General features: G+C 47.0%; 2 protein-coding genes across 3 annotated transcripts in view; both read right to left on the bottom strand.

Annotated features, from left to right (window-relative positions):
* LOC126520954 (uncharacterized) overlaps positions 1-9,359 on the bottom strand; it is a 206,212-nt gene extending 196,853 nt beyond the window's left edge. Inside the window, exon 1 of one of the 2 annotated variants that reach the window (XM_050169785.3) lies at positions 9,182-9,359. In XM_050169785.3, the coding sequence (XP_050025742.1) occupies positions 9,182-9,203 (22 nt within the window). In that variant the 5' untranslated portion in view covers positions 9,204-9,359. The remainder of the gene's footprint in view (positions 1-9,181) is intronic. The other variant, XM_050169784.3, reaches the window with a different exon arrangement.
* A 12,028-nt stretch (positions 9,360-21,387) lies between these two features.
* Positions 21,388-27,047, bottom strand: part of LOC129382151 (Na(+)/citrate cotransporter-like) — a 32,253-nt gene continuing 26,593 nt past the window's right edge. The window contains exon 4 of the mRNA XM_055065656.2: positions 21,388-21,931. Coding sequence (XP_054921631.1) covers positions 21,815-21,931 — 117 coding nt within the window. The 3' untranslated portion in view covers positions 21,388-21,814. The remainder of the gene's footprint in view (positions 21,932-27,047) is intronic.

The raw sequence follows: 27,047 nt of genomic DNA, 5'->3' as shown, positions 1-27,047 counted from the left end.
TGAAAAGAGAACGGCAAATATAAATTCTGCGTATTAACTCAGACGTCAACGGACAGATTAAGCAAGACATCCGACGTAGCTTTTAACGCCGTTTTACTTATCATTAGAAATGAAAGCGTAGCCAGGAATGTAACTGTCGTTTTTCTTGAGTAGAAGGTCAAACCTGTGTTCCGTGATGTGTGACGCATGTCGAGTTAGCATGGTTAGTAATTTATTTATTAGGGCCACCTATAGTGCTAAGAAGGTATTATTGAAGGGAGGTTACATTGCTTGCAAAATTGAAAGAACGTCACAAAGTAACATTGCAATATGTACGAAATAGCCAACATGCGGTGGAGATGCAGCAAACCACAACCAACAAGAATGCTACACAAATTTGAGGAAACAACATGTTACCCGAATGTTTCAACTCGCATAGCAACAGCAACCTAACTTTCGCATGATATACATCTATGCACTCCACATTATTCGGTAAATTTGGACAGTTTGTTTTACTTACGCTTTTTATGCCAAGGGAAGAAAACGAGTAACAGCGCTGAACGACGGGACGCGATTGAGACAAACGAACGACTGAGTGACCTCGTCTGTCTCAGTCACGTCCCGTTGTTCAGCGCTGTTACTCCTTTTTTCAGACATGTACCAACCAGCCCAAGTTAGCACGTTATTGCAGTCCTGGAGTAAGCGGGCTAGGCTTGGAATGATTACTGTAGACGTAGGTTATGGGTCGCCGATCAATCGTTGCTTCCGCTTGCATGAGCGTTGTGGATAACCCTTCATAGCTTAAGTAGTTTATCTCGAGCACTTTCTCAAACGCAGTCTTTCCTGAACGAATCAGCCTTTCCCAGAATATTCCCCACCATGGAGCTTTGCCTGGAAAGAGCTTCCGTTAGAGGTTCGAAAATTACGCTTGAAATTCTTTTCCCATCATCGCTGTCTTTTGCTGTCCTTCGAGGCCTTCTTGAATGTTCGTCCATGGTCCGAGTAGAAGAATTTGCAAAAGCCTCGTCTTGCAACAAATCTACTGAATACAAGGATAAACATTTCCGCTAAGAGATAGTGACATGTTCCAGATGAACGGCTCGTACGACGGCAGAGGTGAACAGCAGTATGTACGGCTTGAGCGCATTTCCGTTCAGTTTGTTGCTGAGAAGGCCGGCAAAGTCAACTACTAATGCTTCAAAAGGCGCCAATATTGTACTCATTCAGCTGCACGAGGAACAAATGCCTCTGCGCATGGTTTGGACGAACGTCGCGGACGGAAAGATCAACCGCGTAGTAACTTTATTGATAATTTGTCCGGCCCTTAGTATCCAGAAATCCTCTCCGAGTTCAGCTGAAACCTGGCTACCGCCAGCATGTAGCCGCCGACGGCGTTATTTCATGATTACCATGGTAAATGGGTCTAAACATGGAAGCAAAACCTGATGGTTCGAACTCTCCCGCATGCCACTGAACGGAAGCCGTCCTCCAACTGTCAAAAAAACCTCCTTCGTCATAATATTGCTTAAATTGTATTGAAAATGACATTTCACTAAGCGAAGTTCCTAACTTTTCCTCGAGTGCGACAAATCCAGTATTCCTCAGTTAAAAATTTCCTAAGTGGGATAATGACAAATGGATACAAGTTGATCTGTTGTTCGGTACACACAGGCCTGGAGGGAAACGAGAGTGCGGACGCTTTTGCTCGAGGGCTCACGAACCGAGCAGAGCCTCAACAGCACTGTCAATCCCCCCAAACATTCTAGAAGGAGTGAAGCGAGGATGACAACGGCCTATCCCGAATGGCCCCTCGCGAAGTTCTCGCTCACCGGCGTGGCACGCGACAAAAATACCCCCCCCAAGTTATTACAAGGGGAGGACGCCATAGACATCTGCCGGATTCAAACGGGGGTCTTTCCAAACCTACAAAGATTAAACAATTTTTTTCCTACGCTGTATGGGCACACATGTCCGTGGTGGGGGGGGGGGGGGTCACCGTCGCTATATCGCATTTCGTGGGGCTGCCAAAAGAGACCACTAAATTTAGATACCTTTTTAGGTAAATTTCAATTATCGAACGCTTTGGAGCAATGGGAGGCACAAGTCGCCAGCTCTGATCCGGAGGTGCAGCTTGCGCTTTTGGGTCACGTCAGCCAGGCGGCAGCAGCCAGTGGAGCCCTGGACTCGGGGCCCCACCCATCGAGCTCATAACCTTTCATCCCCCAAGCCCTTTCAATAAAGTTCCTTGTCTTTCTTTCCTTCTTTCTTTCCTTCTTTCCTTCCTTCTTTTCTTCTTTCCTTCTTTCCTTCCTTCTTTCCATCCTTGCTTCCTTCCTTCTTTCCTTCTTTCCTTCTTTCTTTCCTTCCTTCCTTCTTTCCTATTTTCTTTCCTTCTTTCCTTCTTTCCTTCTTTCTTTCCTTCCTTCCTTCTTTCCTATTTTCTTTCCTTCTTTCCTTCTTTCTTTCTTTCTTCTTTCTTTCCTTCCTTCCTTCCTTCTTTCATTCCTTCCTTCCTTCCTTCTTTCCTTCCTTCTTTCTTTCCTTCCTTCCTTCTTTCTTTCATTCTTTCTTTCCTTCCTTCTTTCCTTCCTTCCTTCCTTCTTTCTTTCCTTCTTTTCTTCTTTCCTTCTTTCCTTCCTTCCCTCTTTCCTTCTTTCTTTCCTTCTTTCCTTCCTTCTTTCCTTCTTTCCTTCATTCCTTCCCTCTTTCCTTCCTTCTTTCCTTCTTTCCTTCCTTCCTTCCTTCTTTCCTGCCTTCTTTCTTTCCTTCTTTCCTTCTTTCTTTCCTTCTTTCCTTCTTTCTTTCCTTCTTTCTTTCCTTCTTTCTTTCCTTCTTTCCTTCCTTCCTTCCTTCCTTCTTTCTTTCCTTCCTTCTTTCCTTCCTTCTTTCTTTCCTTCTTTCTTTCCTTCTTTCTTTCCTTCCTTCCTTCTTTCATTCCTTCCTTCTTTCCTTCCTTCCTTCTTTCCTTCCTTCTTTCCTTCCTTCCTTCTTTCCTTCCTTCCTTCTTTCTTTCCTTCCTTCTTTCCTTCCTTCTTTCTTTCCTTCTTTCTTTCCTTCTTTCTTTCCTTCCTTCCTTCTTTCATTCCTTCCTTCTTTCCTTCCTTCCTTCTTTCCTTCCTTCTTTCCTTCCTTCTTTCCTTCTTTCCTTCCTTCCTTCCTTCCTTCCTTCTTTCCTTCCTTCCTTCCTTCCTTCCTTCTTTCCTTCCTTCTTTCCTTCTTTCCTACCTTCTTTCCTTCTTTCCTTCTTTCCTTCCTTCTTTCCTCCCTGCTTTCCTTCTTTCTTTCCTTCTTTCCTTCCTTCTTTCCTTCCTTCTTTCCTTCCTTCTTTCCTTCTTTCTTTCCTTCCTTCCTTCTTTCCTTCCTTCTTTCTTTCCTTCTTTCCTTCTTTCTTTCCTTCTTTCTTTCCTTCTTTCTTTCCTTCTTTCTTTCCTTCTTTCCTTCCTTCTTTCTTTCTTTCCTTCTTTCCTTCTTTCCTTCCTTCTTTCTTTCTTTCCTTCTTTCCTTCTTTATTTCCTTCTTTCTTTCCTTCTTTCCTTCCTTCCTTCTTTCCTTCCTTCTTTCTTTCCTTCCTTCTTTCCTTCTTTCCTTCCTGCTTTCCTTCCTTCTTTCCTTCCTGCTTTCTTTCCTTCTTTCCTTCTTTCTTTCCTTCTTTCCCTCTTTCTTCCCTTCCTTCCTTCTTTCCTTCTTTCTTCCCTTCCTTCCTTCTTTCCTTCTTTCTTTCCTTCCTTCCTTCTTTCCTTCTTTCTTTCCTTCCTTCCTTCTTTCCTTCCTTCCTTCCTTCCTTCTTTCCTTCCTTCCTTCCTTCTTTCCTTCCTTCTTTCCTTCCTTCCTTCCTTCTTTCCTTCCTGCTTTCCTTCCTTCTTTCTTTCCTTCCTTCATTCCTTCTTTCCTTCTTTCATTCCTTCTTTCATTCCTTCTTTCCTTCCTTCTTTCCATTGTCTTCTTTCCTTCCTTCTTTCCTTCCTGCTTTCCTTCCTTCTTTCCTTCTTTTCTTCTTTCCTTCTTTCCTTCCTTCTTTTCTTCTTTCCTTCCTTCTTTCCTTCTTTCTTTCCTTCTTTCCTTCTTTCCTTCCTTCTTTCTTTCCTTCTTTCTTTCCTTCTTTCTTTCCTTCTTTCCTTCTTTCTTTCCTTCTTTCCTTCTTTCTTTCCTTCTTTCTTTCCTTCTTTCCTTCTTTCTTTCCTTCTTTCCTTCTTTCTTTCCTTCTTTCTTTCCCTCCTTCCTTCCTTCCTTCTTTCCTTCCTTCTTTCCTTCCTTCTTTCGTTCTTTCCTTCTTTCCTTATTTCCTTCCTTCTTTCCTTCTTTCTTTCCTTCTTTCTTTCTTTCTCTCTGTAGTGATTAGTGATTAGTGTAGTGATGTAGTGATTTCGTAAGTGTGTCACAAACAGCCACAAAAATGTATTACTCTTCTTGGAAAGCGAGCAGAATAAAAGTTTTATCTCTCTATCTCTCTTCGAAAGCGAACATTTTATCATAGATGATGGACATTTTCATGGTGCCGAAATGATACTTCGCGTAAATGACTGGTCTTCCAACAAAAATTTCTAATGCATTGTGGTGAAGGTGCTCATTTGCACGCCATCTACACTGCGGTTTTAAACGACGTGCAAGATTAACTTGGTCTACAACTATCAGCCACCGCGGTGGCTCAGTGGAGCCAAGTGGCGGCGCCTAAATTCCGCAAGGGAGGAATGCAGAAACACTTGTTACCCTACTTTAGGAGCACGGAAGATACTCCAGGTGTTCAAAACTAATGCGGAGCCTTTCCTTACAGTGTCCCCCATAAGCCACTGTGCAGCTCAGAGATGTTAAACACCATAATTTAATTATTAGCCATGATCATCGTGAATGTAAAAAGCAAAAGCGTACGTAAGCAAATCCGTTGCGCGGTAACTTCGCTGCGTCTCCTGGATCCCTTTGCTACGCTCAACTTTATAAGAGACAACTTTCGCATGTTTATGAGCACGATAACAGCATGAAGTACGTGCCGTAAAAATGAGTACAACAATCAAGAAAGAAAGACAGTTCAGTTTTACTTAAGACCCGCGAGATCTGCGTTAAAACGCGATAATTTCAGTGGTTTGACTTTTTCGCATGTCCAGTGGTGAAATGCATACACGCAGCTTCGGCACTGCTATCCACATGCTAGGGCCTCATTGTAGTCTTGCCATCCAGTCGATAGATTAATTTTCAGTGTTTTCGTCTTTTCCTCACAGAGCGCAGAAGGCACCGCGATACATTTGGTCACTAATCATCGCGCTTTATTCATTCACACCTGTTCAAGAATTACGGGTCCTGAAGTTCTATCGGCGCTTCATCACTACGACTGGCCTTATTTCACGCAACATGCGTCCATAGTTTCGCAAGCGAGATGTATTGCTAATCGCGTAGTATACACACACACACACACACACACACACACACACACACACACACACACACACACACGCACGCACACACACGCACACGCACGCACACGCACACGCACACACACGCACACGCACGCACACGCACACGCACGCACACGCACGCACACGCACACGCACACGCACACGCACACGCACACGCACACGCACACGCACACGCACACGCACACACACACACAAATGATGTGTTCGGTTTCCCTAGGCAAAGATGAGCCGATATCACCGCTGTTCTTCACCGCCCACTTTACCACAGCATAATAAATGTTGCACACCTCCATGCAGAAACCGACATTCTTCATCACACAATCCATCACGGAACACCACGTGGCTCACATTCGCAAGTAAAAAAGGCCAGCATCGCCAGATTTTCATCACAGAGTTTACCGCAAACGGATGTTCTTTGACACACAATAATGCTAATCTGGCTGGCGAGAGAATTGTGGAGGTTCGCTTAAAAAAGAGAGAGAGAGGAACACGCGTCCACGAGGCGCCCACCTACACCAAGCACTGCGCGAGTGTACCACGAAGAAAGCCGGCGCTGGCTGTGTTTTGCCAACCAGGGCCTTCACGTGCGCCGGGGAGCTTACGCTATGACGTCATTGGCGTGGTGGGACGTACCCCAGGAGAGCTCTATTGTGGACAAACTTCTTCACCCATACAGCCACTCGTAGTTATTCTGCTGTAAGAGCTGTAGCATGTAATGACCAAAATGGCCAGCAATTTGTTGAGGTTCGTCTTCAAACAGATCGCTTCTCCGGTGCGGGCGATTTCTTATCGATCGAAAATACAATCTTCTAGATTGGTGGTGTTCTTTCAAATTTCTGGTCCCTCTAATAAAGGCGAACTTTGTAACAATTTCCGTGCGCTTGCGCGTCTATATAACAAGGCCGCTAGGCTCTGGCCACCTGGACACATGACACGATTAGTCGGCGTCGGCATTTCCAAAACTCGATTTGTGACGAGCGTTTTCCACCGCTTTGCTGAGCTACGTATACAGTGTAACACTAGCATAAAATCAGTCCACATCACAGTTTCCGTGTCTCCGTGCACGTTTCACGGAAGACACCAGTCTGGCTGCTGAAAGTGTTTCTCTAGGCGAGGTATACAGCCGTCTTCTGAATTGACGCCACTTCCGACTTGGCCACTATTAATTGAACAAATGGTATGGCTCTGTCTCTTTGTGTTTTAAGGTACACTACTACTCCATATGCAGAAGGACTAGCATTACTGAAGACATATATCGTTATGCGCCTGTTTATATCTTTCACCGGATAATCGAAATACCGCCACACAGCAATTTTACTGGTATAGTGGAGACCGCTTGTCGACATCGTCCAGTCTCTCAGCGGAGAATTGGGCAACCCTTCGTTCAACTGATATTTTCCTATTCGCAGCTTTTGCATGAACAATCTGAAAATCAATGTAAAGGGTGCTGTCGGCCCAAACCGAGCATGGACAAGCCGTATAGAGCAGGGAGAGCAGGCACAATGGACGCACGGCGACCCGCAGTGATGTGCCTTCTCTCGTCCTCCCTGCGCTCAACCACTTTTAGTCAAGATTTACGAACAAGGCCACATCGCCACCCTTGTCATACACATGGGAAGCGAAACGTTCTTGCAGTTCTTCGGCTCCGGTAAAGACTCCAGCCTTTTTGTCATAGACGGCGAATCGAAACAGCGTCTATGCGTAGCGAAGAGTGGCTTGGAACACGAGTGCACGCTTGTTCGTAAACGCTAAGCCGGGTGGCATCGATACGCGGTGGAGACAGCAGAGCAAAACTGTTCGTACACTGATTGTGCAGGACGATGTCGGTTCCAATTCTAGTCGGTGCTTAGGCTCGCTGTCGGACATGCCTCCAGGCGCGCGCTCGAGCACCACAAGTTTACACTGAACGAAGGATTTTCCAGTGTAAACGTGTTCAACTTTGTCGTGTGCCCTGTACTTGCAAATGGTCAATAAGAAGGAACAGCGTTCGTCGCAAAACAATAGGAAACTTGGTGCGTGGCAGACGTAAAAATTTTGTTAGTTGAAATAAGAAAACGCTCCCACCAAAACCTTTCGCAATTTCCTTCAAAGGCGATGAGAGAATACAAGAACCTATGGCATGACATTTGTTTTGCTATACAGTTTTGCTCCACGTCCTTTTACAAGTGTCGTTCGAAGGACTGGATTACTTTTTTCATAGGTCTCCCAAACGTACAAGTCAGCACAGCCAAAAGATAACCTTCATCCTTGAGTCGACGAAGCTCATTATGAAAGCTGTCATGATGCCGGTGGGCACGCGATCCCGTGAGAGAGGAATTGAAGTAATTAAAAACGATAACAGTCTTTGCAATCTTGCAATGATGTGAGCAGAGGAAAAATTTAACATTTCCCTTTTTTACCTTGGAGAAACATACCAGCACACATGTCCTAGCTCTAAAAACAAACAGATCCAAAACTGCAAACAACTTTCCTTAGGCAACTGACAACCCAAATTCAATCGAGAATGTATTTCTTTGAATACCTTCCTTACGTCACGTGGTGACATCTGGGGCACAACCTTCGTTACGCAAAATCAAATAATAATCGATGTAGTAAAAAAAATCCTAGCAAGCGCGCTCACATCACACCGCACCTGTTTTCAGGATCTGTGTCGTCGTCTCGAGGATACAGATTATGCTGCAAAATCATTTGGATTTGTTGGTTCTTCGACCTAATGAAAGAGGAGAAAACAGCAAAAAAATTGTGCTGAAGAGATATATCCTGTGCTGATGCTGGTCTCGGCATCGAACTCTAGCAAAGTAGCTGCCATGTCATACGTCCATGGATTGTCTCACTGTTTTAGGAAAACTGCGAAAGGTCTTGAGGCGGACGTCGTTTCTTCGGCTAAGAAAAAAAAAATGGAAAGGCTTGCGTTGCGACTGAGAGGAAACCAGCCATCAACACAATAGCCAATGTGAAATATCGCGACCCCATCGTGCCTTGTGGCGCCGTTTCTGCCTTTCTTGTGGGAAAGTCTACACTGGGCAGACATGCAGCTGCGTCGGTTGGAGCGCATATCTCAGCTTAGCTATACATTAAAGGTAACGGCTACCTCGCATTTGTCATTGTATTGTTCTGCATGTGGTAGCAAGCGTTCACTTAATCTAACAACAGTTATCACCAAGCGCAGATATAAGAAATAGAGACAACTTGCTGAACATCCTTACATAAAAAGCGGCGCGATAATTGCGTATCGGAACCGTCAATCTCAATACTTGATCGTGAGACGCATTTGCTCGGTGGTTAATTATTCTATGACGCCTCATGACGGCATGTGCGCTCATGAGTGCCTGCTTTCGTGTAGCGGTCGTTTCTCACGCTGATTTTAGGTACGTAAACACATAGGACGTGGAAGGGTTAAGACACAGTATAACTTAATTTGTTTCCGATTAATATCGGCACTCCTTCAGAAGCTAAAATAGAGCCGATATTTATGCAACAAGCGTCAAATGAAAATTACAGTCCTACTTAGCTTTACAAAAATACTGGTCTAAGGATCAAGGAGCTAAAAGCGGTGCCTAGTTTGCTAAAAATATAAACGGAATTTATTGAGCTGGCTGCATGGTGAAACACGTTAGACTTATTCGCATGAAGAGCACTCCTTTCTGCTTCTGAAATGGACAGCCAAACAAGATTCTTTTGCATTGCCAGCTATGCGATGGTTTTGTGTGTTGCATCTCCAACCTAGCGCGAGTGTACACTTCTCTGAAGCACAGCGAGATAAATTGTGCAAAGTTCCGATGCGCCGCACATACCGACACGCGCCGCTCCGTGCATACCCGGAGGTTCAAGCCGAGCTCTGCATCCACGCTCTGCGAGTGCGCTCGAGCGCTGGCCAAGGAAACGCGGCGCCACGAGGCGCGCGCGCTGTTTTCTTTTACGGCACGGCAGTCACCGCTCGCCTGCTGGGGCCGATTCTTCTGCGAGAAGGCAACGTGTCGAGCGTGCAGCTGCAGAGCCGGCGAAGGCTGCGCGAGGCCTGCCCTCTCCCGCGACCTGACGGTTCTGTGCTCTCTCCCTTTGCTGTGACGGTTTGCTGCTTGCTTCTGCCACGCCGCTTTTTCGGTTCACGTTACGTATGTAGTGCATTATGGCTGCCGCTCTGTCTGTCGCACGAAAATAAAGAAAGAGCTGCTGTCCAACAAGGCGTGCCATGGCCTTTGAAAAAAGCCGCAGTTCTGCATCGCAGAACGGAAGGGCTTCGAATAAATTTATGGGGCAGCTGTTGCTAACTGCTGTTGGTGACGGAGTCGATAGGCACTGTGTCGGTCACGAAACGAGAGTGACGTACTGCGTCACTTAAAAAATGTGACTCGCGTCAAGTCCGTCCCCTGTCGGCTGTGAGTAGGTAAGACCGGTTTTGAATGAGATTCCTTCGGCTAGCGCATGTATCTGACTGACTGACTAGCAGTCCAGCCAAAGTTCATTGCGGAACGATTAAATATCTCTCTGTGCACTCCCTTAAGGCTGTCGTGTGCCAAAAGTTTGTCCATTGTAACCACGAATTTCGTCATCCTGCAATCAGAGCAGGATCCTGTTGGTAGGCCACCTGTTCTACCTTGTAACAATCAAATCTTGGAAACGACCTCTTCACAGGACTCTGCTCTGCTCTAATAGAATTCGACGACCTGTGTACGCTCATAGCACGAGTCGCATTCGGGAGACATCACATCAACTTTCAGCGACCGCCAGCTACCTCAGCTAGACTTTATCTCAACCTCATTATTGAGGCAACGGCTGGGTCCTCAAGCTCGACATTGTTTCGCGAGATTGAGGTCGGGTACAGCGAATTAAGTGTGCTTCATTAAAACGTTTGTTCAGTAAGAGGCTTCACTTCAAGCCCTGTCAAGGCGTCTAATGGCTTAGTTAAATGGCAACTACTCGTACACATATTCCTCAAGCCGTAAACATTTAAATAAGAATAAAGTCTACTAAATACCTTCTTTACTCGTTTACAAGAAGCAGGTATGCGCATAACCAGCTGCGGAAAATTTTGACCTTCAATCTCTTCCTTTGGGCAGCTGATATAACTCAACCTCAAGCTCACATGAATTTGAGATAAAAATTATTGACTGCACTTACACAAAATATAGCAGTAGCCAACCTTATCAAGCAGTATAGCCAACCTTAGCGGCCCCCGCTAGGGGCCGAGCCGACAAGACGGGACACACATGGGCTCCGAAAACTTTCCATGATTGTGGCGGAAAAAGGCAGTTCTCGACTCTAGAACTACCACAACTCACACCGGAAGGTCGACGGACTACGCAAACATCGGGATTATCCCAGGTGGGCGATTATCGAGCAACAAAGGCAGTTTTAATACACTGCCACGCCGGCGGCCTGGCTAACCCTAACTAGCTGGGTCTGCGACGCCACTGTTCCCACCACTTTGGCGGGAACGACGCATGACTCGGGCGCGGTCGGGCCCCCGCTTCGCCGCGAGACGCGAAGATGGACGTCGTAGAAGTGGAAGGGGAGACAATTTCCCCGGAAGAATACGACGACCAGGGCTGGATTGCGGCTCACGAACGCCGTAGTAACGCCAAGAGACGCCCAGACCTCTATGAACGATCCAAGAACATCGGAGACTCGCCGGTTTCAACGGCGTGGAAAACCGCGAACGCTCGAATTCTACAGCTACCAATGGCCCCGAGGCAACCGCAGCTACCGGAGGATGACTACAAGATCGTAATCCGCCCGAGAGGTGGGCTCGACATGGCGCAACAACGCATTGCGTACATAAAGGATGGCGTTCTGCTGGCAGCCGCACTGACACCAGAAAATGCCGGAGAAGATACGCTACGAATCAATCCAATACAAAACACCATGATCATGAGCGCGCCGAAACTGGAGAACGCGAAACGCTACAGCCAGATACGGGAAATCCAACTCGGATCGAACATCTACAGTACGGCCGCTTACATTACTGCGCCGGAGAACACCTCCAAGGGAGTCATACACGGTATACCAGAATACGACACGCTCGAAGACGTTGAAAAAAGCTTGGTGAACTGCAGAAACCCGACTATATTACACGCAAGGCGCATGCGACGCACTGATTCGGTTGTGATAGTGTTTGAAGGTACATACGTACCACACTACGTGTACTACCGCGGAGCTGAATACCGATGCCTACTATATCGTAAGCAGTACGAAACATGTACAACCTGTGGCCGCCTCGGCCACCTAGCGGATGTCTGCCCGACACCCACCAGCAAGAAATGTCGCGGGTGCGGAACTCTCAATCCACCCGAAGATCATCAGTGCGAGCCAAGATGCTTCATGTGTGGGAAGGGACACCTCACAGGAGACAAAAAGTGTCGTGAATGATTCAAGACCCCATATCTTCTTAGAAAGAGGCAGTGGAAGCAACAACAACAACAACAACAACAACGGAATGAACATCAACCGCAGAAAGCTATGGCGGACAATCGCCCGAGTCGGTCCAGGGAGCGGTCGGGCAGCACCGAATCGCACAAGGGATCGACACGGACCATCAGCCACGGCAACAGACGCCGCGACAGGAGCCGCTCTAGCTCCTTCCGAAGACTCCCCGGTGGAGGCGGTGGCGGCTGGTCACACTCCAAGTCCCGGTCCAGGTCCCGGCCCAGGTCCGAATCGAGATCGAGAGGATCCCCACTACACGGAACCCCGGAGGGCCCTGGCGGGAACGACGGCAACAAAACGCAGGTGAGCTGGGCAGACACGGTCTCCGGCGCTGCTTCTCCGTCTAATATAACACCTAAAATAGAAGGGTCCGCCCTGGAGCAGGGAAGGATCCAAATTAGAAAATTACTAGCTCAAATTACTCGTGAAAATGCTAAGCAGAGGGAACAAATTCAGCAATTAAAGCAAGAAAACGCTAGGCTTCAGCAGAATAGGACACACGAGTCAAGTCAGACGCCTACTGCCAGTACGACACAGACGCCTAGCCGCGAGTCAACGCCCGTTCTCGCACAAATGACAGGGACGCCGCCCCACAACAGAAAAGCTGAAGACGCGCCAGATGCGCAAAGCAGCGTCTCAACGCAGTTAGAAAAGCAAGCAGAGGGAATGTTTGTGGAGTTAACTAATGGTATCTTCGACTGGTCGTCTCCATCCCCTGAAGCAGAGTTAGGCAGATCCGGCGTTCCCCGATCTCAGAGGTACAGGACAAGCGCGCAAGCCGAACGTGCGACTCGCTCTCGGAGGAGGAAATGGCAGATGTGAAACCACGTGACTACTGCCAACGTCCAATGTTTCGCCTATCGAAAGCTCCCGGCGCTGCCGAGAAAACCGGCGGACGCGCCGGCGGCACGAGCGTTCGTCGAGACGCCAGCATGCAGTGGCCTAGGTTGCCTAGGTTACGGTGGGCCGTCGCCAACAGCAGCGACGCGGCGCTGCGATGACGTTTCAATCTCGACGACTGCTCCGACGACAGGGCTCGGAGCGCCTCAGAGCGCTCGAAGATGGAGGAGAGCAATCGAGAAGAACCAGCCGATCGCAGGGCGCGCACCCTCTTTCAACCAGCCGAAGACAACGCTGCTCGCGAGAGCGCTCCAGGGCGCTCAGAGGCGACCAGCCGAAGATGGCATAAGACGCTACAACAACAATTCGCCGGGTTACAGGTACAGTTTGTGGAAATTCTACAAAGAATAGAAGGCATTGAAACCCGAATAACAGTTGTTGAAAACGCACAAAAGGACTTGAGGCCCGCGGGAGTGGGACCGGTAAAAGCGCGGACCAAACCATATCATCGACCTGTAGTGACAGAAACCAGTAAAGTCACCGGGGAGACTCAAACAATTAAACATGGCTCCGCGTATTAAATACATAATATGGCACTGGAATTGTCGCGGGTATCGCCGCAAACGGGGACACCTACAGCCGTTCATAAGTAGCAAGGAGGCCCCAGACGTCATCGCCCTGCAGGAAACGCGGGGACTAGGGACTGGCTAAATTATCCGGTTACAAAGCATACGGTGCTTCCGACCAGAAGGCGTCCGAAACCTGTCGGAAACCGAAACCTATGAAACCTATGACCGTAACCTATGACCGTAAGGTAGAAACCTTACGGTCATAGAACACAACACTGTTGTGACCGGTGTAGACCACGTCCTGATTGAAATCATTCCCACGCGCAAGGGAGAAGGAAGCCTTTTCGTCTTAAATGTATACAGTAACCCTCGACACAAGATGAGATTCGGCCCGCTTTTTCGTAAATCCTTAAATTTAGCAGAAATACATGCAATGATTATTGTAGGGGACTTTAATGCACCCCACGCGGCTTGGGGATACCGTTTGGAGAACGTCAAGGGTCGTAATCTATGGTTAGACGCTCAGTAGGAGGGTCTTAGTCTCGTAACGGATCCACAGGCACCCACTAGAATGGGAAAGTGTGAGCAATGACACCACACCAGACCTAACTTTTACAAAGAACACACCTGATGCAAAATGGATAAACACACAAGGAAATCTGGGTAGTGATCACTTCATTGCAGCAACAACTGTACACGCAGGCCCATCAAGAAAGAAAAGCAGGAAAATAACGATTGCCGAATGGGACTCCTTCCGCAAAATTCGGGAGGAGGAAGCTGATGAAGTCATACATGATATCGAGATTTGGACTAAAAAACTTCGTCAAAATGTGATACGAGCCACTAAAACTATTCCGGAAAAGGCAGGGATAGAGGAGGCGGACAGCGAACTCCATATGTGGGAGGCAAAAAGCAGCATGCAGAAATGCTGGAAACAGCAAAAACTTAATAGAAACCTGAGAAGGAAAATCGCCATGCTCAATAAGCAAATGGAGGACTATGCGAATAGATTAAGCCGTCAAAATTGGGAGGCCACGTGCAATATGCCATGGAGAGACAGATAGGGCTACCTAAAACCTGGAATCTTTTGCGTTATCTTTTAGACCCGGAAAACAGCAAGTCGACACAACGACACTGCCTGCACAAAATAATTAACAGATACAAAGGCACGGAAGAAGAACTTTTACAGGAACCACAAAGGCTATACGTGGGAAATACAACCAAAGAACAACAACATCAGTACACTGGTAAGGAAAACCCGTATCTTGACAGCCCCATAACAGAGGCTGAATTTCGAGCGGAACTCATCAGGCTCAACACCAAATCCACGACAGGCCCGGATGGAATCCCCAACAAGATCCTGAGAAATCTCGATGATGAATCTATCTCGGCCCTCACCAAGTATATTAACTGCTGGGAACAGGGTAATATTCCAAGTCAATGGAAAACCGCCCACGTTATAATGATTCCAAAGCCGGGAAAGAAACTTCAACTTGAGAATTTCAGGCCTATATCGTTAACGTCGTGTGCTGGCAAGCTCATGGAGCACGTCATCCTCACACGTCTAACTAATTACATAGACGATAATGGCCTTTTCCCGCACACCACGATCGGGTTTAGACCAAAACTGTCTACACAAGACATTATGTTGTAAATCAAACACCAAATAATAGACGCGGGACCTCAAACACTAGATACAAAAGCTATCCTTGATCTTGATCTTACGAAGGCCTTTGATAATATCACCCACAGGGCTATTTTAGAAAACTTACAAGACCTAGGAGTGGGGCAACGAACCCATGCGTATGTTAAAGACTTTCTCTCTGACCGTATTGCACAAATAACAATCGGTGAAGTGAAATCCAGAGATAAAACTCGGAAGCCGGGGCACACCACAAGGATCAGTCTTATCTCCCTTTCTTTTCAATGTAGCTATGATTGGCCTGCCAGCAGAACTAGAAAATATAGAAGGATTACAGCATAGCCTGTACGCCGATGATATCACCCTTTGGGTAACAGGTGGAAGTGATGGGCAGATTGAGGAAATTCTCCAAACAGCCATACATACGGTTGAGAAATATGTCGTGGATAAAGGATTGAGATGCTCGCCGCTAAAATCAGAATTACTTCTATATCCACCGACACGCAGGGGCCGTAAGAGTCCTACAGATAAACCAAACATCACGCTTCTTGTAAATGGCAACCAAATGACTATTGTCAACAGCGTTAGAGTGCTCGGACTCCACGTATCAGCGGACGGTCACAACGGGGAAACAATCAGAATACTAAAAAACAGCGCACAACAAACAATGAGACTAATTAAGAGAATAGCTAATCGCCATTATGGGATGAAAGAGAACAATCTGGTACGACTAGTTCAAGCTTTTGTCATCAGCCGCATAGTATATGTAACCCCTTACCTAAATGTCCAAGTAGCAGAAAAGACAAAAATCGAAGGCATCATTAGACGGTCATTCAAACAAGCCATACGTTTGCCGATAAACACATCGAATGACAGGCTCCTAGCCTTAGGTGTCCACAACACGCTCGAAGAACTCATAGAAGCCCATACGATAGCGCCATACAAAACACTCGCACAAACACCTACTGGCAGACACATACTTAACAAGCTTAGAGTAACATACGCATCACAGTATGGAAGCAGCTTATTATCCCACCGCTACCCAAAATACATGCATACCGAACACCACAGGGAAAGGCGGGAGGAAAGGGCAAGGGCTATACACAGGAGATTACAATGCTCTCAGGACGTGGTGTACGTCGACGCGGCAGAGTACACGACTAATCAGAATATGCCTATCGTTGCAGTGAACTCGGAAGGTGAGCTTAAGGTCAGCGGATCTATTAAAACCAACAGAGCAGAGGTGGCTGAGGAATCGACCATTGCTCTCGCAATGGCTTCCACACTGGCCACGATAATAGTCAGTGATTCTAAAACCGCCATCTTAAATTACGCAAAGGGGCGCATTTCGCCGGAATTGCAACGTATCCTGGCAAACTTCCGCGGTCAGCGGGTTGTCCATATCATCTGGGCGCCTGCGCACTCCTCCCTCCACGGCAATGAGGCGGCCGACACCGTGGCTCTAGGACTCACAGGCCGAGCCACCGGGGCTCGGCCTGTGTCTGTCGGCCTGGAATAGTCTGCCGCCTGGAGATTTTGTTAAACTCATGGATCGTATAATATCCCACAATTCTGCTTCATCAACAGTAGGCAGGAAAGCAGAATGAATGTTAGAGAACGTAACATTGTTTCGGATATTTGCCGGTATGCACCCATTTGTAATGTTGTTTACTGATTCGATAAAGTGTTTGTTAAAATCATTCGCTATCTGAACAGCAGGTGACTCGAGAAAGGCGTCCGCAAGAGTATTATCAATACTCTTTTTTGCAGGTCTCCCTATTAGAGTGTTAACCAAGTTCCATGTTTTACCGGTATTACGACTGCAAGCTGCAAACTTGCCTGAGTGGTAGCGCTTCTTAGCTAGTCGTATTTTAGCTTTTACTTTGTTTTTTATCTGCCTAAATTCTTCTCTTGCAAGAGCGTCCCCGCGTTAATCGTGGCATTTTCTAAGGAGTTTGCTTTTAACGCTGCAAAGCTCCATTATTTCGTTATCAATCCACGGGCTATCTTTATTTCTTCTTTTAAGCTTTATTTTCTTTTCGGAGCAAAGGTAAATTTCTCTAAAGGCCTCTACAAACAGTTCGTAAGCCTTTAGGTGGCTGTGCCGCGTTAAAGAATCCCAGTTGAATGTTCTCACACGTTTATCTACTTGATTAGAATTCAAAACATATTTCTCTACAGTCTTTGTTTCAGTCAAAGCAACAGCATCTCCTGAAACTGCTATAGCGATAAAGTAGTGGTCCGCTACTTTTTCCTTAATAACACAGCCAAATGAATTATATTTGCGCATTTTTGTGCTGATATGGTCTATACACGACCTTGTTAAACGATGACCGAGAATTTCCTCTCATGTATAACTCTGAATTTTGTTTTCGAGTCCGTAGCTTGCCAAAAAGTGTTAAGTAATCAGATGTTGCAGGCTTATTTGCTGTAAAAATGTCTACATGAAAATCACCGGCCGAAATAATGCTCCTTCTGTCTGCGTGCTTTTTGAGGAAGCTTGCCAAATCGTCTAAAAATGTATTTAGGTTAGTGCTCGGTGGCCTATAAACAGCACACACTGTAAATTCCAGATCTGCTTTAGTTATTAGTACAGTAACTACTTCAGCATCTTGAAAATCAAAGGACACTCGTTCACAGTGCCAATCACTTTTTACATAGACCGCTATGCCACCACCTCTTTTGTTATCCCTGCACAAAAAGAAAGACTGAAAACCACGCAGTGCAATATGAGCGCATTCGTCTTTTGAAATATCGATTTCGGTTAAAATTAAAACATGTAATGATGGCAGTGCTTCAGCTAGGTGAATCTTTAACATGTCCCAGTGTTTGCGCAGGCTTCTCATATTCACATGGATTAGCTCAAGCAATAAGCTGCTAGAAAGATCTGACGCCCACTCGTCTTTCATTGATAGCCATTGTTCAGTTGAGTGTACTTGGTCAATCATTTCAGATTTTATTTAAGCCTTGTTCATTGTCAATGCGTAACACTGACGTTCCTTCGCGTTTTCTTACAAGTATTCTGCCATTGCGCACCCAGACGAAGCGATATTGTTTATCTTTCGCGAGATTTTTTGTCATCCAAAGCAGTTTCTTCATTCGGGAAGTTAGATTATCGTTCAAGTATATCTTTTCACCCTTCAGTCTGTTCCGCTTTTCAATCCAACGCTCTTTTATTTCACTCCTTGAAAATGGCACCAGAGTAGGTGGGACGGAGTTAGCTTTGCCTTTGATTCTGTGCACGGTTTCACTGTCGTCGTGACTGGGCCTAGGAAGTTCGAGTTTGGTTGCAATAGATTCTACCACCTTTCGTAGGTCCTCGTTATCACTCACTTTGACACCATGGATTTCTAAATTGCTTTTTCGTGAGTACCGTTCAAGATCCTCTACTGCTTGCTCCATATTCGACAGCCTGTCAGATTTGGCCAAAAGCTCGGCTTCCAGTTCAGTTACTTTTTTGTTTGTTTCCTTAAGTTCCTTTCTATGCTCCTCGAACTTTTGCAGCATTGTGTCATAATTAGATTAAAGCAATCCCAATGATGTCTCAATACCCTGCAGTGCCGTCCTCTGCGCCAGCATTTCCTGGTTGGAAGCCTCGAGCTTGGCCAACTGCACGTCTTGCCGCCTTTCTAACACATCTAGTCGACTCAGTACGACATCAAGTTTGACCAGTACATGTGTCAGTGACAGCTCGACCGATACATCTGTTGCTCTATCCTTCTGGGTTACGCCGTCACCGTTTCCAGTTGGCAATCGCGATGCACGATTTACACAAGTCAGACACAGCCACTGTTGTTTTTCCTTAGTGGAAAAGTTTTTCAAGTTCGTTTTCATAACCCCCGAGCACTTGCCTGCATGATACCGATTGTCGCACTCGGCACATGTCTGGCTCTGCAAAACATCAGCCATCGATTTCATGCACGCAAGGCAATCAAACTCAGCCATCATGGAAACACTGGTGCAGTCCAGCGGAAAAGTATGCAACAATGAAATAAGCAATAATACCTAATTAGGCATTCTCACCTATAAAGCAAAGAAGCGGTCAGTCTCCACTCTGCAAGTACTCCGCCGGAGTGCAACCGATGCCCAGTAGGCAGCGCCTTTATACTCTGCTGGTTCCGACATCCAGCGACAGATGGACACTTTCCCCAGATAACGTAGTTGAAATCATGGCCATATCTTGCTTCCGATGACGCTTTGCCTGCGGTGCCTTGTGACGACACGTGCTCAGTCTTTTCTTTTCCCTTTCGGCCGGGAAAGCTTGGTTTGGACGATCCTTGCTGCTTTCTTCAACGTCGATGCTTGGGTTTTTACGCAGTAACTTTTACATGGAACCTTCATCGCTAAAACGTTTGCTGTACAAGACCCTTGTCCGCTCAAAACTCGAGTACGCCTCTTTGGTATGGGAACCAGGCGTTGATCATCTTTCAAACACATAAAATCGGTCCAGAATCGCAGCGCATGCTTTATGCTATCAGACTACCATCTTACTTCCAGCTATCACCCATGAAACTATCGCTTAATTTGCCTCTTCTCTCTTTTCGCAGGAAATTGTTTCTCCTTGGTTTGTTCCACAAAATTTACCATCACAACACGAATCCTAAACGCGCGCTCTTTTCGGCACCTTCATACCTATCTTCACGTGCTGATCACGCGCACAAAGTAAATGTCCCTTTCGATCGCACCAATTCATTCTATTATTCGTTTCTTGCGAATACGTCTAAAGAACGGAATAGTCTGCCGTCATCCATTGCAAATCTTGCCAATAGTGCTGCTTTCGAACCGCTGTCGGCATTTCTTTGTATCTGATTAACCGTGTTTTTCTTTGATTTTGTATAATATTGTAAAATTTTTGTGTGCACGGCGTGTTTTAGTTTCCATGCTGATTTTGTGCTTTTGCTGTCCTCGTAATTGTCTATTTTTTCGTGTATTTTATCAGATCTTTTTTGTTCCGTAATATGCTGGCAAACAACCACTCCTTCTGTAACGCCCCACGGGCCTTGAATGTATCTAAAAAATAAAAAAAGAAAAATATGCCCGAGCGCGTCATGGTGGCGGCACTGTGCCGACAACGAAGCGCGGCGGAGTCGATAGTAAACGCGCACTGCAAAACCTTTATAAGCGTCATGACAATAATTCCACCGTCGATAAACACATAATCTGCGGTTATGTTTCCCGAAGACACAAAGGATTCATTAGAGGTGATCACCAGAGGGTTGGAACGTCGCTTTTCTTCCAGACTACTACTGCCTCTGTTGATTTCACCACTGATGATTTCGAGAAAATCTCCTGGTCCGAATTATCAGATGTTTTACTATGCCTTCCATCAGCGGCTCCGGGCTCCGATGGAATCACTTCGGCCATATTGAAAATGTTATGTAAAGAGTCAAAAGAGTATTTATTAGACGTCATCATGTATTTCATCCGAAGGGCATGGATTCCATTGGAGTGGAAAATTGCCAAGTTTATGCTTTTGCTTAAAAATCCGGGTTATGGTTATGTGCCACGGTATTAGGCCTATAGCGTTAACTTCAAAATTCGTAAAATTGATCAAGACAGTTTTAAAAATACGTGTGATACATTTCCCGAATGAGTGATCAATCCTGAGTCCGAAACAAATTGGTTTCAGATCACAGTGTTCAATATGGCAGACTCATAGTGACCTCAAAGCTGCACGCGGCATTAATCACTGTATAGGCATCTGAAAAGTATATGATAGTGTCGAGCATGTGATTATCTAACCAGCTTGAGCCTCAAATAGCAAGGTGGACTACCCTTTGCTTTATCACACAGATTTTACATTTTCATTTCTTTCTTGGCATTTTTATTAATCCCCATGGTCTTTGTTCCCATCCTTTGCATCCAATTTGGCGTCTCTGTTTCTCTCATTTTTTTGTGACTCCTGGTTGCCTATCTACACTTTCAATTACCCTGCGCTTGGTCGCCAACGTACTTGACCTCTTCCTCCATTCCGTGTCCACGCTTTTGGGGTAGAGATATCTGTGCATTTACCTGGCCATTTCACTTATTTATTTATTTTTATTATCCATAATTTCTTCAGTTTTCTTACACACGAAAAGGGTCAGGACTAAAAGTGCTAGCATGCGCCTGAATGAGGCCCTGACTCCTGTACGATCTGTCCTCCTGCGAAGCAGGCAACAGGAGAACGCAAGAGGAAGGAGAAATGGCGAGGGGGCGGGGAATCGGACAACAAGGAATTCACGAGGCAAAATTAATAAAAACAATGATGCACTGTGATCTAGGAAAGCAAAGCACAACGATGTAGAAATGGCACCAGGCGTTTGCGACGTCATGCGATAAAAGCCGCATGTCCACATACTTACACCAGGCATAAATAACGCCCTGTCGCGGGCCAGTCTCGCTGCAGCCGACCTTCTTCATCCATCGCACGCTTGAGAGTAGCACAACAACAGCGCGCAATCGGCCCATCACATGATATTTTTCATATTTTGCGGGCTTTCCTTGGGACGCGGAAGAAAGGACCACGTGAGATATATCGTGTTGGAAACAATTTATTGAGAGGTTTCTCAAGGTGCTCTACAACTTTGCGTATCACGCTTGGGGTTTGTAGCCAATAATTAAAAAGTTGATTAATTAAACATAAGCAATTCGTTGGTTAGGGGAAAATAAAAGAAATGGCCTCGGTAACTCTGGGCCAGTGCCAAGATTATGCATTCGGTTCACTCGCGTCCGGAGTACCTTTTATTTTTAAAACTTTAGCTCAAGTTATGTGGCACAACCTATATATATGCGCGTGTGTGTGTGTACACACACACTATAGAGAAAGAGAAAGAAGAGACAGAGCACTCGAACGATATCAGCATATAAGCCAAACAGAATGTTTAGATTATCTGAATTGAAATCTCGCAGTCGTGAAACAGCGACATTCGCGGATAAGAAAAGGAACAGAAAAAGACCGTCGGTGATCGTCACGCGTCTGGGACGACGTGCTGGTTGCCCCAGTCGTAGAGGGTCCTGCCGACGGCGTTTACCGTGAGCAGCACCATGCCGACGAGCACCATCTTCAGCACTATGCCGAGCACCAACTGGGCACAACAAAACAGGGGCACGTGTGTTACAAGGAGATTGACGTGACTCGAATGACCAAAGTGCCGGTGCCTGCTGCTATGCTTTGCCATTCGACGCACGGTAGGAAATTGGGAGCGCGGATCTCTCTTGGCTGCTTTTACCGCTGCGAGGAGGTGTGCTCGCGCCGCCTCGCCACGATGGCCTACTTTGCCCGAAGGGCCCTTTTCTCGCGCATTCAGCAAGAAAAGCCCGATCGACCGCTGCGAGCTTTGCTGCTGCTGTGCATGCGTCGTGCACCGGCGAGATCGATAGTGTACGTGGATAGCAAATTATGTAGCACCGCACGGTGAACCACAACGCCCCGTCCTTCTTGTACTGCGTGTTTTACTGTGCGTTGCAGCTATCGTGGGCGAGACTCACCGTGGTGGCGTAGTGGTTTTGGTGTTGCGCTGCTAAGCCCGATGTTGCGGGGTCGGATCCCGGCCCCGGCGACTGCATTTCGATGGGGGCGAAATTCAAAAGAACACTCGCCTACCGTGCATTGAGTGCGCGTTGAAGAACCCCAGGTAAATTAGCCCACTATACGGCGTGCCTCATGATCATATCGGCGTTTTGGCACGTGAAGCCCCAGACTTTAATTTTATCATAGGTGAGATCGGTAGCACTGCAAGGCACCCTGGGAAGCTGCTCTCGTGCGCTAATCACGAGCTGGTAGCAATGCCCGCAGCGCCACGGGATGCAGTGACACCCCAAGTTTAGCACCGCGCTCATCGAACCTCTCTTCAAAAAGGTTCCCCTTCGTTTACAGGGACCGCCAGGCGGCCAGAACGCGCCATCAATATTGTAGAAAATGTTCGAACATAATTTAGAGTGGTAAATTCGAACTTGCAGTTGGTGGTTTCAATATGAATTATAATTTTTAATCGGCACACGAAGTCGCAGGAAACGATGCATCTGGACGCTCTGCGGTGAAACATAATTGGTACTAGCGTTGCAGGCCCGCTGCCTGACATGCAGATTACTGTGTCTATAAGTCGGCAGTGCGGCAAACGTATTGTTTCGAAATGAGTTCTCTATATTTCATAGGCCAACACACTTTGCTCTATGCGTATTACGGATCTAAGGAAAGTTGACGCTTACAGGCGCTTCCTTCGCGGCAGCGAGGGGGACGGCACAACCACGGCGTCGCCCCCCCCTCCCCCCCGACTGCACGGCGACGCACATTGCACAATCTCGCGCGCTGTTTTCTATGTATCTAAGGTTTGATGCGAGACAGAATGCTTTGCTCCAGCTTTCTCAGGCTTCCGAAATGAAAAGCTCACGCGGGCAACGGCATCCCGTGTAAAAGCGTCGTTTGGCATGGCTTGGCTAAAACGTGTCACTACTTGTGTTGGAAAGGACACCATAATGGCACGTAGTTATTATTGCAGAAATAATTGAAGCGTACAGAAAGCATAACCCTAAGCTTGGTGAACAGAATGATAACTTCTCACGGCAATAGGGGCGCACTTGCTTCTCACTAGCGCCGGTGTATACAACCGCTATGGCGCTCACGTATATTACACCTTTTTCAGCACGTGTACGACTGCATAAGTACGACCATGACCACAGATAGAAGCATTCTGATAAAATGTGTTCCACAGCGCCATCTGCCTTACCATTGCAGGATTGATCCTCTGACCACTAAGCTTTCAGATTGCAATAAAACTAATAAATAAATAAACATGTACAGCATAAACAATTTGTTGTCGGTCGCTTTAAGGGGCGTATGAACGCACGGGAATACGTAACAATGAATTTGCGGATGTTCTACCGGAAAATTTCAGAACCCTCCCCCCCCCCCCCCCCCCACCGAGAAAAAAGAATTACTAGCCAGCAAACGCGCTCGAAGAAAACAAACACTTGAAGGCAACTCATATTGTTACGAAGAGCCGTGCAGAAATGATTTTATTTACAGGAGATGGACGATGATCGTAGCGTCATCGTAGCGCAGTCCGGCCTCTCAAACTCTTCGTTCTCCTCGTCTACCCTTCTTTCCTTTGTACCTGCCTTTCGTATCCGTTACACTTCCCCGCAAGCAGACGAAGCTCGTGGGGCGAGTCAGGATAGACAAGCAGGGTAGAAAGGCTACAGGCGAGCAATATGAGTCAGCTGACTTCTGCTCCATCGCCGACCATTGCACAGGAGGCGAGCTATTACGTGAGTGAGTTCGCTCAGGCTGTCCACAACTACAAATGGGCTTGAATATTGTGACAAGAGCTTTTAGCCCAATCCATGCATGCGTTGCGGTGTCCAAAGAAGGACCAAGTCACCTTTTTCGAACGATACTTGTACGTGACGGTTGTCGTATCGCTCTTTCGAACGAATTTGCGACGCCAGAGTACGAAGACGAGCTATTCGACGGGGTTCTTCGGAGAGACACAATGTCTTCGATACAGAATCGTCATTGTGCAGAACGAAGAGTAAGAAAGTGTCCAGAGGGCTTCGCGGTAACCTTGCATAGAGGAGATAAAATGGGCTATAGTTCGTGACTTCGTGTTTCGCAGTGTTGTATGCGTAAGTGATGAAGGGCAGCACGTCGTCCCCGTTCTTATGATCAGAGGAGATCTACATGGCAAGCATGTTGGTCAGCGCTGTTTTTTCTTTCAACGAGGTCATTGTTCTGTGGATGATACGGCGTGGAATGACGGAACTGTGCAGTGCACAAACGAGGTAACTCTTCAATAGCATCAGCAGTGAACTGGCGACCACGCTCGCTGATGATGACACGAGGTGGGCCATGACGAAGAACCACAAAACGCAGCAGGAAAACCGCCACGCAAGCAGCGGTGGAAGAGGGTATGGCTGCAGCTTCTGCATACCGTGTAAGATGGTTCTCGCAGACAATTATCCAATGGTTCTTGTTGTTAGATAACGGGAATGGACCCGAAAGGTCAATGCCTACTTGCTCAATGTCAATGTCAATGTCAGTGTCAATGGCCGAAGGTGACCAGAGCTACGGTGGTCGGTCGCTTGTGACGTTGGTACGTTTCACAAGTAGCGACATAGCGCTTGGTTGTTTCGTACATCTTGGGCCAGTAAACGCGCTCCTGCGTGCAGTGTAGCATTCGTACGAAGCCGAAATGGCCGGATGTGGCATCGTCATGCACGGCGCGTAGAACGTCGAAACGGAGACTCTTGGCGACAACAAGCAGAAAATGCACTCCACGCCCGGAGTAATTATTTTTCTAGAGCAACTTATCACGGACAGTAAAGCGACCGCTGCCGTGAGAAGTACGGGCGGCGGCAAAAGGCGGATCGAGGGTAAGATCATGCCGCGTCAGGGAACGTAGAAGTAACAGCAGCGAGACAGTCATCAAAATTCTCAGCATCGCAGTCGGTTGTCGCAAGAGGAATCCGAGAGAGGCAGTCTGCGTCAGCGTGACGGCGGCCACTCTTGTACGACACCACAAAGTCGTATTCCTAGAGGCCCAACGTGCGAGGCGACCAGAGGGATCACGCAAACCGACCAGCCAGCATAAAGAATGATGGTCAGTGATAAACCTGAATGGTATACCGTAAAGGTAACACCGAAACTTCTGTACGGCGAAAACAGCTGTCAGGCAGTCCTGTTCCGCAAGCGTATAATTGCGTTCAGATTTGCTCAGGCAACGGCTGGCATATGCGGCATGTTCTGCGCCACTGTGACGTTGTACGAGCACCGCTCCTATCCCGATTCCACTAGCATCACTGTGAACTTCAGTTGAGAGAAAGATGCGTCGCATTCTGGTGTCCATTTGAAGGTCGCATCTTGTCGCAAAATACTTGTCAACGGGTAAACGATGTCGGTAAACCGGGGAACAAAATGACGAGAATACGAACATAAGTCAATGAATGAGCGAAGTTCTCGTGTTGACTGGTGTTGGATGCGATGGCTTGAACGAGCTCACGTCTTCAATATTACGAGGATCGGGGGGTCTAAGGCCACCCTTGTGGACTAAGTGTCCCAGAACCAGTGTTTGACGTTCGCGAAACCGACATTTTTGCGAGTTTAGAACCAGTCCAGCTTTCTCGATGTAGTCGAGAACAAGGCTGAGGCGTTCGTTATGTTCTTCAAACGTGCCGCCAAAGATTACATCATCGAGGTAACACATGCATATCTCCCACTTTGGGCCATGTCCACGAATCTTTCGAAGGTGGCAGGAGCATTGCAAAGGCCAAATGGCATAATATTAAATTCGAATAGGCCATCTGGAGTCACGAAAGCGGTCTTTTCCTTGTCAGCAGGGTCCATAGGTATTTGACAATACCCCGATCGCAAATTAAGCGTTGAGAAGTAAGAAGCTGAGTGTAAGCAATCAACGACGTATCGATTCGCGGTAGCGGATAGACATGCTTCTTTGTCACGGCGTTTAGACGTCTGTAATCCACGAAGAATCTCCAGGAGCCATCTTTTTTTCGTACCAGGATTACTAGGGCTGCGCATGGACTAGACGACTCTTGAACGACACCTTTGTTCATCATCTCCTTGACTTGCTCTCCATTAACTTTGAGCTCGGATGATGACACTCGGTAGGGCTTCTGGCGGATGGGGTGTGCTGAGCCGGTACCTATTCTGTGACGAGCGCGGGACGACGGTAAATGAAGGGGTGCATCTCCATGCGTGAAGTCGAATGCAGCCCCATGCCTGGCAAGGGCCTGTACCACAGTGCTTGCCGTTCCGATGTACAGAGAGCCTTGATGATCATGCCAAGCATTAGCTCTTGAGAATGGCGATTATCGCAAGGAAAGCACGCTGTAGAGACGTCCGCAGTTAGTGCCGCTATTCAGCTACATGCGGCTTCATCGAAGAGAGCGATTTTAATATCACGAGGAAGGACAACCGGCGTGGCGGAACAGTTCAGCGCTCACACTGTCGCGACTCATTTAGTCATGCACACGATAGAGCAGGGCAGAAGTATAGTTTTTAAGCACAGTTTATGCGGAGAAGCCTAACTACAAGATCAACACAATCAGCGTTAACAGTAATTGTAGAAACACGAACGGGCAGCAGCCACCACGATGGTGCAATCACTTCATCAAGAGCACTAAGTGTGTCTGTCTCCCTGTCCTCGCCACGCGAGCTTTTTTCGGAATGTGCTGATATAGATAACG

This window comes from Dermacentor andersoni, chromosome 3, assembly GCF_023375885.2.
Source record: "Dermacentor andersoni chromosome 3, qqDerAnde1_hic_scaffold, whole genome shotgun sequence".
NCBI lineage: Eukaryota > Metazoa > Arthropoda > Arachnida > Ixodida > Ixodidae > Dermacentor > Dermacentor andersoni.
This window is presented reverse-complemented; position numbering and strand designations above follow the sequence as displayed.